The sequence below is a fragment of the Choloepus didactylus genome, chromosome 4 (assembly GCF_015220235.1).
Source record: "Choloepus didactylus isolate mChoDid1 chromosome 4, mChoDid1.pri, whole genome shotgun sequence".
Lineage (NCBI taxonomy): Eukaryota > Metazoa > Chordata > Mammalia > Pilosa > Megalonychidae > Choloepus > Choloepus didactylus.
Window position 1 is genome coordinate 29,525,399 of NC_051310.1, and position 19,089 is coordinate 29,544,487.

General features: G+C 38.2%; 1 protein-coding gene across 1 annotated transcript; it reads left to right on the forward strand.

The window, feature by feature from the left end:
* Positions 1-1,869: 1,869 nt before the first annotated feature.
* On the forward strand, positions 1,870-14,644 carry DIO2 (iodothyronine deiodinase 2). Its single transcript, XM_037832160.1, is given in 3 exon segments — positions 1,870-2,106; positions 9,820-10,390; positions 10,393-14,644. Coding segments are annotated over 3 exon segments (816 nt in total). The 5' UTR covers positions 1,870-1,884; the 3' UTR covers positions 10,416-14,644.
* The last annotated feature ends 4,445 nt before the right edge of the window (positions 14,645-19,089 follow it).

The following is a 19,089-nucleotide window of genomic DNA, read 5'->3' on the forward strand; positions in this document are numbered from 1 at the left end:
TGGGGTCATGGCATTCTGCCAAAGCATTGTCTATCTACATACCTGCCCTGGAGATGAATGGAAATGTGACAAGGAGCCACTGAGATATGGTCAGTTCAAAGTCTGCTCCCAACCACCCACAAATTCAATTAAACATTTCTGAAACAAATTGGCATTCTTTGGCGTTTGCTCTCTATCTAACTTGTTGGATGTTCCTTTGTCTGTGTGTTGAATTTCACAATGGAAAATGTGTTTAAAAAAAAAAAAAAGAGAGAGAGAAGATTCCCTAAAGGATAAGGTCTCTTAGAGGTTATGCTAACAGAAACAGCAGTGCAGAATTCAAAAAGTTTTTATAGAGAATTTATTCCTCATCCTCATGGTATCATAATGCCCCTCAATGGAAATTTTAATTTTATGTACATATAGGCAAAATGGAGCAAAAAGAGGGTTTCTGGTAACCAAGCTACTTCCATATCTGGAGGGTTTTGATTTTCTTTTTTCTTTTTACACTTAAAGCTTTGGTAAGGCTGAAAAAACAAAAAAACAAAACAAAAAAATGTGTTTTAAGTTTCTGCAAGAAGCTTTCCAGAAATGCTATGATGGTACTCAAATAGTTTAAAAGTTTTCCACTTCACAAACTCAATTGCATGACTCAAAAATATTTAAAGAACCTAGTCACAAATCTGATGAAGAGACAGAGTCACAGAATAAAGGTATAAAGACCCCAAGTAAGCATTCACCTCTTCCAAGAAATAGAGCCAAGACTATCTATGATTATGCTGCTTCTTTTCTACCTGCCTTTCAGAAGCCTTTATTTCCTACCCCCCACCCCCAAATTAAAAGTAGCAGTAGTAGTACAAATGATCATCATCATCATTATTGTTGTCATCAGGAGAGATATTTACCAAATCATTCCACATGTTATGTTAAATAACTTTTTTTTCCAAAGTTTGGAAGCATTTCTTGAAAGCTGTCAAAGGTATTAATTTTTTTCTCTCTTCAAATCACAAAGCAAAATTCCACTCCCCCCCCACACCTTCTTGAAAACAAAAAATAAAAGTTGAGTTTTGCTTTTCTATTCACTGCAATCCTAGCCAAAGTAAAGCCCTCTTTCTCAATGACGTCAAGATCTTTACCAAGATTAGGCTTTCATTTCTCTATTGCAGCAATTAGCCAGGGAATGTATAAAAGGCTTCAGGGAGACTCACTGGGCTGCAGAAAGAGGTGCTTTGCACCACAGACAGATAGCTGGAAGGAAAAGCTAGAGGCAGTGAGGAAAAAGAGCGGAGTTAGACGCTCCTGGGGAAGGGTGAGAGTGAGGCAGGCTAGAAGGAGAACAGAAAGTGTGTGTAAAAAGGAGTAAAGAAAGAAAAAAACTACCCTTAAAGCACATCTTTAAAACTCCGGCAATTCGAGAAAGAAACAGGCTATGTTTAAAGAACATAGAGACAGTGAAAACTAAAGAAAATTTTGCAATCTGTGCCACCGTCTCATAGGTGCTTGGAAATGAAAGTAGAACTGCTTGTCTTTAACGGACTCAGAGAGGGGTAACTGGATTTGGGACGGGCACGCCAGTTTTTTTTTTCCTTTTTCTTCCTTTCTTTCTTTTTTTTTTTTTTTTAACATCTTAAATCCTGGAAAAAAAAAAGCAGCAGCTCCAAATTGAATGAATTGATGGGCACATTCCAACTCCTGGTGCTGGAGAGACTGAACTTAGTCTTGCCATTTCTGCTTCTTTGAAAGAGGAAACAACTTGGGCTTCCTTTAATTTAGTTTTTCTCCTTCTCCCCCCACCCCCAACCTCTTCCCTTGCCTCCCCCACCCGTCTATCACCACCCCCATTTTAAATAATAGAGTGAAGGGGAACCAGAGCGCACAAGGGAACTGACTCAGGAGGCAGAGAAGATGGGCATCCTCAGCGTAGACTTGCTGATCACACTGCAAATTCTGCCAGTTTTTTTCTCCAACTGCCTCTTCCTGGCGCTCTATGACTCGGTCATTCTCCTCAAGCACGTGGTGCTGCTGTTGAGCCGCTCCAAGTCCACTCGCGGCGAGTGGCGGCGCATGCTGACCTCAGAGGGGCTGCGCTGCGTCTGGAAGAGCTTCCTCCTGGATGCCTACAAACAGGTGAGCCGCGCTGGGCACGCTCCCTGGGTCAGCAGGGGCAGGGGTTCGCACGCGTGGGACTGGAGGCCCTCGGGAGCATCCGGGTGAGGACTGTGGACCCCTATTTGGGGACCTAGAAGTTCAAGTGAGCTGTGTTTACTTTCTATGCCTGTCACAGAGGTTAAAGGTGGAGTTGACAGGGATTAAGCAGTAGTGTGACCCGGTGTGACCTAATCAGAGGTCTCTAACAGGAGTCATTAATTTTCTTACTGTAATTTTGGGGTTAGGGGGTATTTGTGCCGGTGGAGTAACTCTGGGAAAAGGCAGAAAATGTTGGGAGAGCTGCATTTCTTCTGTTCTTGTCTTAATCTGGAATGTTGATGTTTTGCTTGATGTGAGACTGTTGGCCGTGCATTCGGAAAGACAGTTTAAGAGGGTGGACACTGCAAAGCGAAAAAAGAGAATACTACTCAGAAACTCTCAGGGAGTTGAGACTTTAAAAAAAATGATTACAGCAAATGTGATTTGGTAGAGGTGAGAGTTAAGGAAAGCAAACCTGTGTGCTGTGACCCCTACATTGCTTGGGATTTGAACCCTTCTGAAGTGGTTGCCGGGCTCTGTCCTAAGTTACTAGATACCAATTTGCAACAGAAACATCTGAGAACTGGCTCTCAGCTATGCAGATGTTGTAAGGCAAACCAAATTTGCTTTTGTTTCTCAAAAGTAAAATAGGTTGTTTCAGAAAGAGTGAATGGGTCTGGGGTCCATTACAATCCGCAACGTGTTAAAACATGTGCCTTGAGCACTAAAGCAGGGCTGCACTCTCCACACTGGAGTTGGTGTCATGGTTTCTAAGAATTCTGGCGTTCCAGCCTTTACAATGCTTGGAGATATTGGTGGAGCATCCTCAGCTCAGATCTAGAGGGGAACAGAGGAGCATGTTGGCACTGGTCTTTTGTCAAACATCCCCTCCCCTCAGACCCATTTTACAGCTGAAGGCCCCTGGGCTTAAGAGTAAGGAACTCATTTAGCAAAAGTTGCTGTCAACGCAGAGAATCTGGATTTTCCCTAACAGTCCCAAGGAAACTTGCCCAAGACTTCAGGGGCCAGAATTTGAGAGGAGTATGGAAGCAGGGGATTCAGTGAAGAGGTGCACTATAGGAAGGGAGCACTCCAGAAACAGATGAGAGACTCAGAATAAATAGGGTAGGGGAATGAGTCCTCCATAAATAGACACTGGAAAAACAATGCTATGCACCAAGAAAGGAAAAGAAGTTACTGCTAGTCACAGAAAATCCAGAGTAGGGTTGTTCCACTGAAAATCAATCAAGTGTTCAAGAAAATATCTATTTTATAGGGAAGTTTTACTGCAATGCATGTTCTTATCATTGAGAATAATCTGCCGGTGGTTTGCATTTGTTATCCCCAAGTTGTGTGAGTAGCAAGAGCTCTATTAGTAAGTGGAAATTGCTTTATAATAATATGGATCCATGCTAAAACAGTAAAAACTCATTTATATTATATGTGTGGGTGAATGTGAGATGTGGACCAGAAGATATTGGGATGATCATTTCAGTTCCACAAATATATATATATTGTGTTTGAGATTTGTATGTTTTGTTTTGGGAATGGGGAATTAGGAGGGTATTAGAGGGTTGTATAATACGTCACACATTATTAGTTAGGACGTTCCCCCCATCTACATCTGTATTTTGTATGTGTTAAGAGAGAACATAGAAATATTGGTGGTTTGATCACATGTCAAACTGTTCCCTTTTTTGAAAGACAATTGACTTTTGCCTATGAAAGAAAAATCATTTCTTGGGAGAATTTTACTTACATGTATACATATCTTATATAAATGTCATCTCTCAAGTAAAGGATCAGGGCTATATATTACTCACAAATATTAAGTGAGGGTGTTGCTCTTCATTAAGCAGCTTATTGAAAGAAAAATGGAAAAACAAATGCCTCTTTTATGAACTTCCTATTTTTTTCTTTCACTAATGTATAGTGTTCCATTGTGTTACAGTATTTTGTTTTTCATATTCCTGGAATTGGGATGGATATGTGGTTTGTTTTCTCTTTTTACATATGGTTTGTATATTCTTCTCCCATGTTTCTGTCTGTGTCTTCTGATTTGATGAATGATCAAGTTCACGACTGATGATGTTATTATGTTTGCTTTCAATGATTTATATAATAGCTACCATGAGAAAAACCAACTCAAGCACCCACATACCCAGAGACAAGATTGGACTGAAAATGCAATGAATGGAAATGTGAACTCAGCATGCACTGAATTTTGGTCTCCCTCTGTCTCCAAGTATGGCAAGGGTGTTGGTGGTTGTGGTGGCATTTGAGGGTCACTCAGAATCTCTGAAACAGGTTGAATCACTTCTGTGAATGCTGTTGTCATCTGTGCCACCATCTTTGGGTGTAGCCATTTCTGGAGGAGGTTTTGTTTTATATAACATCACAGTATTTCATAATCCTCACTTGTACTATTTTGGGACTTCAATCCTTCAAAGCAAACTTTTCCAAGTGTGAGGAGTATGTCCATATGTGATAAAATTAGACATGTCATTTTTAATTCTCTTTATTGTTGAATGTCAGATATTTGGGAAGATATTTAGCGAAAATGGAGTTAAAGTATTATACCTGTGTTTTGCCTCCACAAGAGGCAACAAAGAAGTAAACAAAAACAAAATGAAATAAAACAATAAACCCTTCATTAAAATCTTGAATGGGATTTAAAATTAACTTTATAGAGAAACTTTTAAAGATAATTTGGGTTCTTGTTAAAAAGGGTTTCATGCATAGTTTTGATTGGAAAAATGTCTCCAGAAACATGTGACAGATTCCAAAGTGAATAACAGATATTTGTTATTTAAGTTCCCTTAGTCAGTGTCATGCATGTGTGAACACTGCATCCTTGTGCTATTGCCCAAAGACTCAAAAATACAGCCAATAAACAAACTGCCCTGTCTGAGAGCCTGGCCCCTACCTAAATGAAGTGTAAAAATAAACACACAGTATAGATGCTGAAAAGTAGTTTACTTCTGCACAGTTAATATTGCAGTAGCATAGCAAACATATTCATTTGAACATATAATTTTGGTTTTAAAAGGGTCTCTTTAACATTCTCGTCCTTCTCTTCATTAACCGTAAGCCTTTTGACGCTCGACTCCACAATGGAAAATGGGTCTTTTAAGAGAGAAACATTCCCAAAGGAACACAAAGAAGGCCACTGCTAGAGCGTGTACATCACTTGGATAAAACATTGGGGCATGATATGGATTAGAGCTTACATTCTCAAGGTGCAAATCAAAAAACAAACAAACAAAAAGCAACCAAAAGGGAATTGAGCTCAGAGGAAGAAGTAGGTAGCTTAGTATTCAACTGATTTATTCCACCAGTCTGAATATAAATGATTAAATTGCCACTTAAGAATTGTTTAGCCATGTTTGTAAAGACATTGATGTAGCCTGGTAATTATGTCAAAGAATTTGAAACTTGTTGATAGTTAATAAAGCCGTTTCCAGGACTTTGGATAACAGGAAGTATGTGTAAAAGTTCTTCTGCCACCCCCTCTTCCCAATTTTATAATTTGCTTTACTTTCTGTCGTGAGATTAGGTGATATCTTGTCCAGAAGCCTTTCTCAGGCTGTGGAAAAGAAATAAACAAGGTTAGTAGTATGTGCTCTATTTCCAGCTTCTCCTTGATGAATGGTTCTTTCTGTATGTTTCCTCACCCTGCATTTCACAGTCCACACGTTAAAGCAGCATTATCATTTTCCTCAGGCGCTGAACAATGTCAGTAAAAGGAATCCCATTATCAAGGGAATCAAATTTATATTTATGCTATATAGTTATGTGCATATTCATATTTATAAATATGCCTATAGAAACACTTGAACTTGGCTCAGAGATGTGGTCTGTTGTAAAAATGCATAGCACTTATTCACCTCCTTTGTTAGTGTTGTGTTGACGTTGATTGCAAAAACAGGAGAAAGGACAGCTGTACTAGTGCAGATGAGAGAGAGAAGTCAGTGATGACGATACCACCTCTACGTATGTCCTTTCTGATCCTTGTAAAATAAAGGGACCCTTTGGGAACATCGGAACTTCAAGACCAATTAGTGGAAATGATGCTTCTTGTGTTTGGGCATTAAATACTGGGCAGGGTTCTCTTTAGAGCAGCTCATGCTGGCAGGGAAAGAGGTGCCGACCTAATTACTCTTCCGCAAGAGTAAAAAATGCCTTTTGAATGTTTCTTTGGCAAATATGTCTCATTAAGGACAAAAACCAAACACAAACCCTCTAAGAAGGAGAAATTAAGATGATAGGTAACTTGTGGCCAGGAGACTTTCTGTGCCACTGTGGGAAATGAAAACAAAGTTTGGGAGTACCAGGGGATAACTTGTTTTTGTTGAGCTTCTTTCCTGCAGCCTAATGTTATTATGGGACCAACTTTATTTTCTTCATCATTTTGGCTCTTTGTCAAGGAATGATTTGCACCTAGGGAAAATGAAGAATCTTCCATCATTGAAGACAGTAGTGCAGGGTGCATAACAGAGCAAACTAAGAAATTCTCTACTTGAAACTCTGGTCATATTAGGAATTTAATTTTCTTGGTAATCAAATGAAGAGATAAGAAAATGAACTGTAATGTCTTTTAACAGATTTTTTTTTATGTTTTAAAGAAAACATTCATTCCTAAAATTTCTAGACTGTTTTTTTTTTTTTTTTTGTCGTTAATGCTGTCAAATTATACTCCATAAGTTTTTAGCAAAGATGGACAAGTTTTATGGTTAGTATGTGATGCTTATAAAAGCAGACTATTGGTCTCACACTTGGGTTTATGGATTGTGGGTGTGTGATTTTCCCTCTTCATTTTTTTAATAGCATTGATCTGACCTATGTATTTTCTCTCACCTAATCACCCACCTGAACGAGCATCTCCAGTTATGACACCATAGTCTGCAGCAGCATCCCATAGCTGCTCAAGAAAATAAAGAGAATCGGCTACATTTTGTTTTATTCAGTGACCAGCTGAGATAATCAGGAACAGATCGATAGCCTTGACTCTTGGTTATGTCAGGATCTACAAGGAAGTCTTCCAGGACCCGCATTTCTAAACTGTCTGCCTCAGTGACCTCATCCATCACTCAAATATGATTATAATCATTGCAGGTCAAGGTTATTATTAAGTATAAAATTTTTCACTGACCCCTACTTAGGATTATAAAAACTAGCATTCATTTAATAATTCATTGAACAAAAATTTTTAAAAATATTTTCCAGCCTAACAAAAGATTAATCCCCCTCCAAAAGAAAAAAGAGAAGCATTACATATTTGCTGACTTCTCCTGAGTTTTAATCTTAGGGTGACAATGTGTGCTTGTCCTAAATCTTCTAAGGCAAAATGTCTAATTTGGAAAGAATTCTGCTGCTGAGCCATAGGTGGTCATTAGAAGAAGGTACTTTAACTTTCCAAGAAAATTACCTACAGGTAACAAGACAGTCACCTGTGACCGAAGCATCAGATTAGATTATTCAGTCGAATGAATCAGGGATAATACAAGTATCAACAATTCTGCTCCGATGTGAGTCAGGGAGTCAGAGGCCTGTTTAACAAGACCATGCAGTTGTTCTTAGCTCCCAAAAATGACTCCAAAAGCAAATGGATGTTTTTACCTACCAAGAACCTAGTCCAGAAATTATTTTTCTCTTGTGCATGGGTTGCTTCCTTAACAGGAAGCTGCTGCCATACCTAATGAATTCAGACTCCTCTGTTGTCAGTATTTAAGTCTTTATATCACAGTAGGTTGAGGAAAACAGCACAACAATATTATTAAAAAGCAGCCCTTCTAGAATCATTATTAAGTGTTAAGTAAAAAAGATCTCAAGAGAAAGTGATGGTAATGCCACTCACCACCTCCATCCCCCTACCACCTAGATCTTTAAAATTTGTATCTTTAAACTTTAGGTGTGTTATACTACCTCAAAGACTAGGATGGCTCATGTTAAAATAATAACCCAGTTAAGAGAGGCTTGTTTTGTTCTCCATCTTGTGTCGCTTGCAGATTAACCAAGAAAATTGATAAAAATAAAAATAAAACTGCTAGTACTTGTTTCAAACATGGCCTGCTAGGATTTTTCAGAAGGGAGAAAGGACTTCTTTAATTCCTTCTCCACAGTTAAAATGAGTTATACCTTAACATTAGTTAGAAGCTTCTTAATAAAAGCCCTTGGGTCTTTTACTTCAGTATGGATTGTTCAGTCTTTAACAATTCACTTCTAAGTGACTTCAATTAACAGCAGTGTTATGTGTGACTGTATTTATATGAGGGAAGTGAGGCGATCCAATCTGAGGTGTTTTGCAATATTAAGGATATTGTATAAAAATCAATTGTACTCTCCTAAGTTGTCTCTAATGTTATTGGTTTTCATTAAACCATTCTAGGGGAAGACCCAGTTGTGTTAATTCATACTGAAGTAGTTGGCTTTTTTATGTTGCCTGCTTTTTAGTATCAATTTACAGATTGAAATGCCCACAAAATTTCCTTCAAACCATGTTCAACTGTTGAAACCATGTGAAAAGGGAGCACATGAAAAGATTTTCTTTTACACCTCTTCTGTCTGAGTGTTTTATAGTTCAGAGGAGTGTAGGACTTAGAAATTACAAGTTGTTAATAAAATGTATGATGGAAAAATGAATGATTTGTGATTTTTAGGTAAAGAGAGGGAAACAAAAAACACATGAAAAATGATAAATTAATTGAAAGTGAAATTCTGGAATAATTGTATTTTTTGGGTGATTATTTATTTATCTGTTTATTTAATAGAAATGGTGAGCTTTTAGTCATAGGAACCCCCAAGGTAAGCAGTAGCAGCAGGAACCTCCAAGGAGGACACTGTAGTGAGGGGAAAATCTCCTTTCAGGAAAAATTTCCTTTTTTTCACATGAATTGCCCAGGAAAGATGGTGTTCTGTTTCACATGCTAGCGTGGCATCTGATAACGGCAGCCTATAACCACAGAGTGATTTTCAGTCTACAGAGCTCTTTTCCTTATCTCCCAGTGACCTTATGAGGAAGATGGGCATTTGTCTATTTTACAGATAGGTAAGATGGCGCTTCTAGGAGGTTAAGAGGGTGTAGCGCTTCTTGTAATTGGTGGACTCCAGGTTTTCTAGCTCTGGTGAGGAATAGAGTCCCTCAGTATCATTGTCCATTGATTGTGATTAAATGATTTAGCACCATGCAAGAAAATGAAGGTCCAGTCTGAGTGTTTTAGAATTCAAAAGCATGAATTCAGAGAGAGGTACACTATCCCAAAACTCAGATAATTGAAGTACACTATCACTTTTAACTTTTAAAATGAAGTCAATTAATCATTCATTATATAATGTGTGCTAAGCATTGGCAGCAAGGTCAGGATAGTAAAGAATTCCAGCCTCAACTTAATTATGAAAAGAATTAACTGCAGTGCCTTCAATGATGAAAATAATTACCTTCAGTGGCTATACAGAATGAAAAACACTTTTCTCTTCTGGACCATTCTTTACATTACCTATGTCATGGCATTTCTTTACTCAGATCAATATATGTTTCATGTGCTCTGAAGGAAATACCATGTTTTATTAGAGCTGATTATATTTATTTAGAGTGAGTTAAAGCAGCAATGTGTTTAATGTAGTGTTTTCTCCCTTCCCTTTTTTCAATTCCAGGTGAAATTGGGTGAAGATGCCCCCAATTCCAGTGTGGTACATGTCTCCAATCCTGAAAGAGCTGACAACAGTGGAAATGGTTCTCTGGAGAAGACAGAGGATGGAGCAGAGTGCCACCTTCTTGACTTTGCCAGTCCTGAGCGTCCACTGGTGGTCAACTTTGGCTCAGCCACTTGACCTCCTTTTACTAGCCAGTTGCCAGCCTTCCGCAAACTGGTAGAAGAGTTCTCGTCAGTGGCTGACTTCCTGTTGGTCTACATTGATGAGGCTCATCCTTCAGATGGTTGGGCAGTACCTGGGGACTCCTCTTTGTCTTTTGAGGTGAAGAAGCACCGGAACCAGGAAGATCGATGTGCAGCAGCCCACAAGCTTCTGGAGCGTTTCTCCTTGCCGCCCCAGTGCCATATTGTGGCTGACCGCATGGACAATAATGCCAACGTAGCTTATGGTGTAGCCTTTGAACGTGTGTGCATTGTGCAGAGACAGAAAATTGCTTATCTGGGAGGAAAGGGACCCTTCTACTACAGCCTTCAAGAGGTCCGGCAATGGCTGGAGAAGAATTTCAGCAAGAGATGAAATCTAGATTAGCTGGTTAAAGGTATGATTGTAAGAGAGCTTATTATTTAAAAATTATGTACAGGAAAGGAAACTAAGAACTGAATCCACTATTTCAGCTGAGTCCCATTGCCTCACTGAAAGGAATTTACATATCAGAATATTAAACTTCTAACATCTCAATACTTCTTTTACCACTCAGATGGTATTTGGCTAAATAGTAGCACCATCACTTCCCTTCCTAGTGAAAAGATCCCAAGATGGAGAGGAAGAAACCCTGATTCAGCATGTTGTCATTCTGCCTTAAGAAAGAAGTGATACAACTGATGCATGCTTTGGGACAGAAGAAAAGAATTATCTGAATGCTGTTATGTTTGGGAAGCTGCTGTCAGGATAAGGGGCATTGCCTGGGTTTTATTCAGCATGGATAAAGTCCAGCTGGAAAATTCTCAAATACTATCCTCTGAGTCCTTAACCCAAGGCCATGTGGTTAGGGCCTTGGTGTTTAATATGATAGAGTAGTTTCTGATGTTCTGGTTTCTAGCATGCAGTGCTTTATGCCAGTATAAATAGCCCAGAACTCACAGGTCTGCATGTAGACACCAAGAATGATCCCTCATCCCTCAATCTGGATGGTTAGAATGATCATCTGAGGTTTCAAGGTTACTTTCTAGGTAGTTGGGGAAAGGGATAGAAGAAAATCAAATTGACAAAGTAGGAAAGATGAGGCAGAAATAATAGGAAGCTTCATAGAGCTTCATCTTGAAACTGTAGAGAGTGAGACTAATTTGTTAGTCACAGAAACGTACACAAGTCCAGAAAAAGAAGTTTGACTAAAAATAACATAGAGAATACACATGTGAAAATAATACATTTATCATATGCTCTTTTGTTGAGAAAGGGAATTGAAAAAAACACCTCTAGTATTCGTATTTATGAGGATTTTCTTGCAGTAATAATTACTTTTTGAAACATGTATGTGGTATGTATATTTGCAGTGGATAAATCATACCCCTTGGTACCATTAAAGGTAAAACCAGTGGGTATAGTGGTGCTGGCCTGTTCCTCCCTGTTCCTATAATTATGATGTGCCCCCACTCATTCCTGGTCCCCATCTCTATAGTAATATCCTCTCTGAAGGCTGAGATAAAGAGTATTTGTTCACCTGTGTATATCGTCTCAGCTGTCATGTGGGACAGGTGCTTTGGCTATTCAGCTACAGCCCCATTTTCCTTCAAAAGTAGGTAAGCTTTAAATGAATGATAGGCAGAAACAAACAAGTCAGAAAGAAACAGCTGCAAAACAGAGGAAGAGAAGTTTAGTTTGGGACAATTCCACTGGTAATTTCGGAAACTTTGATATAATGCAACCTAATGTAGCATGGAATTTGGTAACATGGAATTCCCATTTATGTATGAATTTGAACTTGGGTCTCCCTGTGGCTCCATTATCTGAGATCTAATAATATAGGGTCTCTATAGTGTATTATTATAGTTATATGTATATATATACACATACTGTGTTTCTCTTTAAAATAAATACAGTAGACTTTTACCCATAAATAATATCTAAAGATCACACTCCCTAATTCTGTACCATAGAATTTTTCTTGTAAATTGATGATGCTATCAAAATCACAGTATGTGTCTGTATTTATAGGTACAAAGTTTCTGAGGACCGTCATATTACTAATTGAATCATAAAGTAAAACTAATAGAAAGAAATATCTATGGATAAAAACATCTTTTTGAAATAGTTGCCTGAAATCAGGAAACAGAACTGGATGGTCAAGAACCAAAAGTAAATTTTTTAAAAACTGGAGAAAAATAACAGTCATACCACTGGTTAGTTTATTGTTAGGACATTAAAGGATCATTGCAACTGACTTTTCTTTTACTGCAACAAACTTTCTAGTGTTTTAAATTCTATACAAAACATTCACAAAGAATCAATGTGAATTTTGAAAATATGATATCTATTGAATTGCTGGCAAATCATATTGAAAATAGATTATTTCAGATTCCTAAACTGTTAAACTGTATACTCAAGTTTTATCTGTGCCCCTCCCCCCCCCACTGACTTTTATCTTCACAACAGTGTTGAGATTTATGTGGTACTCGAGAGAAGTAAAATGAAAAATTGGTTGCACCCTTATAACATTGTCCTTAAACTTCCCTTTTGTTCTGTATGCACAGTAATGGAACAGGATGTCAGAGAAGCTGGTGGGGGGGATGGCTTTTGACTGAGGCAGTGCTAGTTGTCTTGGGAAAGGGGTGATGGGAAAATCACCCAGTTGTGTTTTGATTTTAAGGAGAGAGATGGTTGTATGTGTGCAGACAATTCCTCTCCTTGAGGATAGTCCAATGAAGAAATGGAGCAGAGGAAGTAAACACACAAAGGCATTGGCTGAATATTAGGGAGAAAGATATATTCAATAGAACATAGACTTTTCTGGAAGAAAGTCTGTTGCAGGGCCAATGGAGAAAGTGAATTGACAAAGCTCAGGATTTTCCCACAGTATGTGGAATGGCTTGGTGTTATCAAGATTATGATAACCCTGTAATTTTATAACCTATTTATCTCAACTTAAATGTTATGATTTCCTGTGATGTATCTTTTATAAACTTAACAAGAAGTCATTATTTGAGGTAAATGAGAATCAATGTTTAGCTGGTATGCCTAGAGAAATTAGTATATTGTCAATACCCATCTACCTACCTATTGTGTCATTTATAAAGCATGTTCCTCTGAAGCATTGACATTCTTATTCTCACAAGGGGAAAATATATATGTATACATAAATATAACCTTGAGTTCTTCTTAGTACCTAAATATTTTTCACCATAGGCTGTGTTTACATGGAGCTATCCATTTAGCCTTTTAAACTGAATTCACTTGTCTATTATTGAAATCATTTCCTAGAAATTTTAGATTTTATCATAGAGTCTGAATTTACTCAAACATTTAGTGTTTGAAAGACTTATGTATGTCAGGGAACTATTCAAAACTTACTTTATTTTTATTGCTTAGAAGAAATAGCGGAATTGACAAATGACTTTCTTGAATGGGCATGAATGAAATGCCTGACAATAATATAGAAATATTTAATACAGCTCTTAAAATTAAAAAAATCACTCTTTAGAGACAGAGTGGTAACTATTCTTTGTAAAGCTGAAGTGATAGTCATTTAAATTAATGTGACTTCTTATATTCACATTTTTGATCTCTGGTCCTATGTCTTCACCTCATTTATACAGTGTGCTACTGATTTTTGGTACTATCGACTTCTAAATGGCATATTGATTTAGTCAAATTATCCTCCCATTGATCAGACATTTTCTGATCAAGGAGGGAAGAAAAACCTGTTCTCGTTCATTTTTACCTAAGTATATTTCATCATTTTGTCTCTTGAATAAAAATCATAAAATATAGTACAGTCGTGGGTGGGTGCTGTCTCGCTGCATAAAATACCAGAGGCAGATTAAAGACTGTCTGTGCCTTTGGGAAAAATCCCAGGTGGATCGACGTCCCCTTGGCATGCCCTGTGGGCCGTGTCCACAGTAAGAGGGAAGCACTGATTTACAGGACTTCCCATTCTATACATCAGAAGAGGGTGAGCCTGGATGTTCTTACCACTTGATCTCTGATTGGTGGTTAGAAAATAAGCTTAGTTAGGTGGTGGTTGGAAAATAAGCTTAGTTAGAATCAAATGGCCATTGCAAAGTGGAAAAGGTACACACCTACTTCTGACCCATTGAAGGATTAATGCAAACTCTACCAGCATTTAGAACTTCTCAGAACGTGACCAATGTGATGTCTCTCAGCAGCGGAGATTGACTATGCAGCTTTTGATTCCAGGAGCATTAAAACAAAAAAAGTGATATCACCAAAAATCATAGCTAAAATATTTTTAGTTACATTGAAACCTCCTCCCCACTTTCTTTTACCTAAGCAGTAGAAGCCAGACCATGTCTTCATATGTATGTCCAGAAAGGGACGTAAGAATCAACCTCCACTCAGTGAATGACACTCTCTTGATAGTGTCCTGAAGCTGCTTTTATGAAAGAAGGGGACAGAGCCTGGGAGAGTCAGGAAATTTCTAATGGGGAAGAAGTAGACCCTGAGGGCCTGGTCTACTGATTTGGGAAGATTCAGGAAAAAAAAAAAAAAATCTCACTACTGGAGGAAGGCTGCTGAGTGATTTTAGGATGAGCAAAGCACTGGGCCATTTCCTAATGCCCTAGATTCCTGGGAGTGCCAGAAGCAAGCTCTCAGATTTAACAGACCTAGTTCTGTTCCAAGGTCTAAATAGAAAGCAACAGAGAGCAAACATGTACAGATATCCAAACAAGACTGCTCATGCAAGTTGGGGCTTGCTGCCCATTTGGGGCAGCAGTACCAGAGTTCCAAGGGAGTTTATTTAATATTTACTGAGGAGATTTTGAAGACCCAGAAGATGTTTAATGAAGTCACTATTTTGGCTCAACTCCTCCACCCCCCCCCCCCCAAAAAAAAAGCAGACAGGTAAACACATAAATGAATGCAGCCCACAGAAGGCAGGGAAATAAATAAAATACTCTCAGCACTTCTCCAGACCACATCACTAGTTGGTGTGGTTTTTATGTGTGTTAGGATTGTATAAGTTTCCAATACTTTATAACCAAAGCAATTAAGAGATATTGGGTAGGGAATGTTGGCCAGTTGTGTTTAGTTTTGCACCACATAATCACCAGACTCTTTATCACCAGCCCAAGTAATCGGGCGCCCGAAACGGGAGACTGAGAAGTTCAGAGGCTGCCAATGTGCGAATGATAACTACTGACGAAAGAGGCATTGACTCAGTTAGTGGTTGGATGTAACCACATTAAGTTGCCTCTCCTCATCTTAGTCTCCCTAGCAAGGAGAATGTTCGGGATAGAAAGCTGAGTGCTGGGGTAATGTGGTTAGAATGCACGTGTATCGCTGCTTCTCAGTTGCAGAAACAGATGTTTGGAGATTATTAGTAGAAAGAGTGTTATATTGGTGCTGAGTGGTATGTGTGCTTTTACAATTTGTTCCTGTATTTTAATAAATGTTGAGTTAAAGAATAAAGTTACTCTTTGGTTCTCTCTCTCTTTTTTAAATTACTTTGCAGACCTTGTCTCCTGCTTAGAACACAGTCATGTTTGAGGAGGGAAAGACTATCCATCATTCTAATATTTATTCCTTGATATTCATGGGCAAAATAGCTAGTGATGTCAGGATATTTTGATCTCATATGGTGTGTCAGAGTCTTCAAGGAAATCAAGGCAAGAAAGTTAAAAGAAAGTCTTCAGATACTTTCCAGATTCATGAACAAATGGCTCATGGAATTCACGGAAAAAGGCCTGTTGAAGAGACTGTGGAACAAACTTACTTTGTTAAATTTACATCACAGGTTTTTAAAGTGCAATAAATAAACTTTCTAAAGTTGTTTAAAGCAATAGAGGATGCTGTGTGTGTGTGTATTTGTTATATGACTGGCAGTGCATTAATGTGGAAGGAAAAAAAATCATTTTTTCATGTGTATATCAAGCACTTTCCATTATGAGATGGTATAGGGGATATGAATTGTTTAGGGAAGCAGTGGCCTGTTAATGAAAAGGAATGTATTTGCAACATGGTTAAGTAAGTGCATTTTGTCCCTGAAAACAGGCAAGTTAACCTTTGGAGACACTGAAGTTGCTTCTAATTTTCTAAATATAATAATTTCATTTGTATTTGTAGTATCTTAATATTCATGAATTTTAATGTAAATTTAAAGAATCATTATTTGACAAATATTTGTTGAGTTTTTCTTTGCAAGACACTTTGCTAGGTGTGATAAGATGTTCAAAAGGCATATAACTAAATTCATTAAGACATGACTCCCTCAAAGAGACTGTCATGGATTATTCAGGACTCAGCAAGTGATACACTTAAAAATTAGTCTACGAAAAAGAAAGTGGAGTTTATTCGGTCATAACTCTGGAAATGATATGGCTGAGATTTGCCTGAGGGACAGCTGGATATAAAGACTTAGAAACCTTCAGTGCTTGCTAAGTCTTTTGTCTCTGTTCTGTTTTTGGTGGCAGCTTTTCCCTCTCAGGCCTTAGGCTGGGCAGTATGACTGGAGAAAGCTCCTGATTTACACTATTATATTACGGTTTGGAACTGAAAGGAAAACACATCCTTCTTTAGATGGAGTTTGACCATATCCCCACAGAAGGACTCTGATCCAGTGACCTTGAATTACATGTTCACCCATTGCCATTGAAGTAGGATCTGTTACTAGAAGAAGGAGAGCAAAAAAGCTCTGGGAACATACAAAAATATCAGAAGTTAATTCAGTGGCCACTGTTTTTAATTTACCTAATAATAAGGGTTAAATAAGAATACAGAGATACCTGGAAAGTGATTGGATATGGACAATCAATAAGAACAAATTCAGAGGAAAAAAGGGCCCTATGGATAAGGCTCTCATGGGAGGCTTTGAGGGGTTTGAAAAGACTTGAGTTGACCTGGAATGATAGGCAGGATTCGGATAGAGAAGAAGATGGCTGTCTTCCATGGAATAAGTCAATATGTATTCACTAAGTGTACAGCAGTTGTGACTAAAGAGGCCAAATCAGTCAAAAACCAAAGACACTAAAATATGTCAATTGTCTTTAGAAGAGATAATTCAATTCAGTAAAAGTTGAGAGAACTGAGGATGGATAGGAGCTATGTTTTATGTTTGCATTCCTCCAACTCTTGGGTTGGCAGACATAAATAAAGATGCTTCCACCAACAAACGTTTTGAGTACCTATTAGGTATAAACACTATAGAAATGACATAAAATGGTTTCCCTTCTGATAAGGATTTACTGGTAGGTGAAAAATCTGTACACAAAGATAGATATGTACCAAATATAACCTCCAAATATACTGAGACTTAACACCCTGAAGTTTTGCCATTTGATTCCATCTTATAAAGAGCTTTGGAAGAAACTGAGGAAGAACCATATAAAAAAGAGCATTTAAAAATGAGGGGAGAGTCTTCCAACCATCATTCATCTGTTAAGATATTCCAAGAAAATATTTAACAAAAGTCCTTATGGTAATGCATTATATAGGGGCATTTTTGTAGAGAGATTTACAGTCCTTTTCCAATTCTCACATGGTGAAGATTCACCATTGCTTTGTCATCTTTGTCATCTGGCATTGCTTAGATTTGTCTAATAGCCAAAAGGAAGATAAGTCAGAGTAAGAGGCATAGAATAAAACCCCATCATAAATTAGTGTCAAAAGTTGAAACTTTCATGCAGGAAAATGCATGGTCTTGTTATCATGAGGTTAATGAGATGTTGTGGGTGAGCTTGCACATCTAGCTATTGGGAGTTCAAAGATGGCCAGATCTCCACTGTGGTTTGGCTCTACCTGGAACGTGTGCTGACACTTGTCCCTTGTAGCTTAAATATCCAGGGGAAACTTCTGGTTCCTGTGCCTGCCTAGATCTTCCAGAACAGTGGCAGAGATTCTAGTTACCTCTTTATTAATTGGGGCCATTTTAAGGGACCCAAACCAGGGAGATTGAGCCTGGAGAATGCTTGAGATCAAAGAACTCACACTCCCCCTGTTCTTGATTCAGGGAAGGGAGTTTATCTGCTGCTTCCCCTCCTGAAGGTCCTCGCCTTCACATTTCCCCTCCACCTACAAAGATACAAACTTCAGCCCTAATGGAGTGAGCATGGGGGTGAGGGCAGTGGTGGACTGGACTGTACAGTTGGTATAGCCTAAGTAATTCTGACAAAAATCTTGACTAATAAATTTTAGATAACCCTAGTGAGGCAATTTAGGCATTTTATTAACATGCTTGTAGACCATGGACCCAAATGGTCTCATAGGCCCCACCCTTAGCCCTGCTTCACCCGGCAGGTGTTCAACGCCTTTTGTGTTTCTGTTTATTAACACCTTACAGGTTATCTTTGTTATCTTAACTGCTTGAGATTTATGTGCTCTACCAAGCCTATTGGGAGAAGGAGCACATTCTAAGCGTTTGATATTTTAAAGTTTAAAGAAAACTCTAAGGGAATTTTAGGCATCAACACCCTCTTATGGTACAAGGGGAAACTAACCTACTATTTCCAACCAGTTACAGAAATAAACTTCCCCTGCTGTTGTAATAGCTGCATTCTCCTTCTCCCTTCACCAAATCCAACACTAATTATTTCTTTATATCAATGTCACTACTTAATCTACCCACATAAGGTAATCCCAATTATACTTTAAAGATATATAGAGGTTATTATATAATGCAGTAAATGAAATGTCCTAATTTCATCCTTTACCAGTATTTCTTGTGGAAAATTTTCTTTTGTCATTTGTGTTTTAGTTTGTGCACACTTTTTCAAAAGCACCTCCCTTGGGTACATCAAAGAATGCCTTACTCATATTTTGCAAAGTTCAAAGTTCTGGCTTGGATCTTCTCACCACCCCCCCCACCCCCTGTTCTGGTGCTCAGGGCTTCTGTGCAATGAGATTGGTGAGTGGCATGAGGCCCAAGTTTAGTTACAACTGTGAGAGATTTTACATTTTTTATGTATAGATAAATGCTAATAATAGTCCATGCAATTCATTCCATGGCATAAAATGTTTACCTTTTGAAATCTAAAGAAAAATGAATCCCCTCATTTAGCTAGGGAGAGGGATAGACTGAACCCCAATTGAATTGGCATT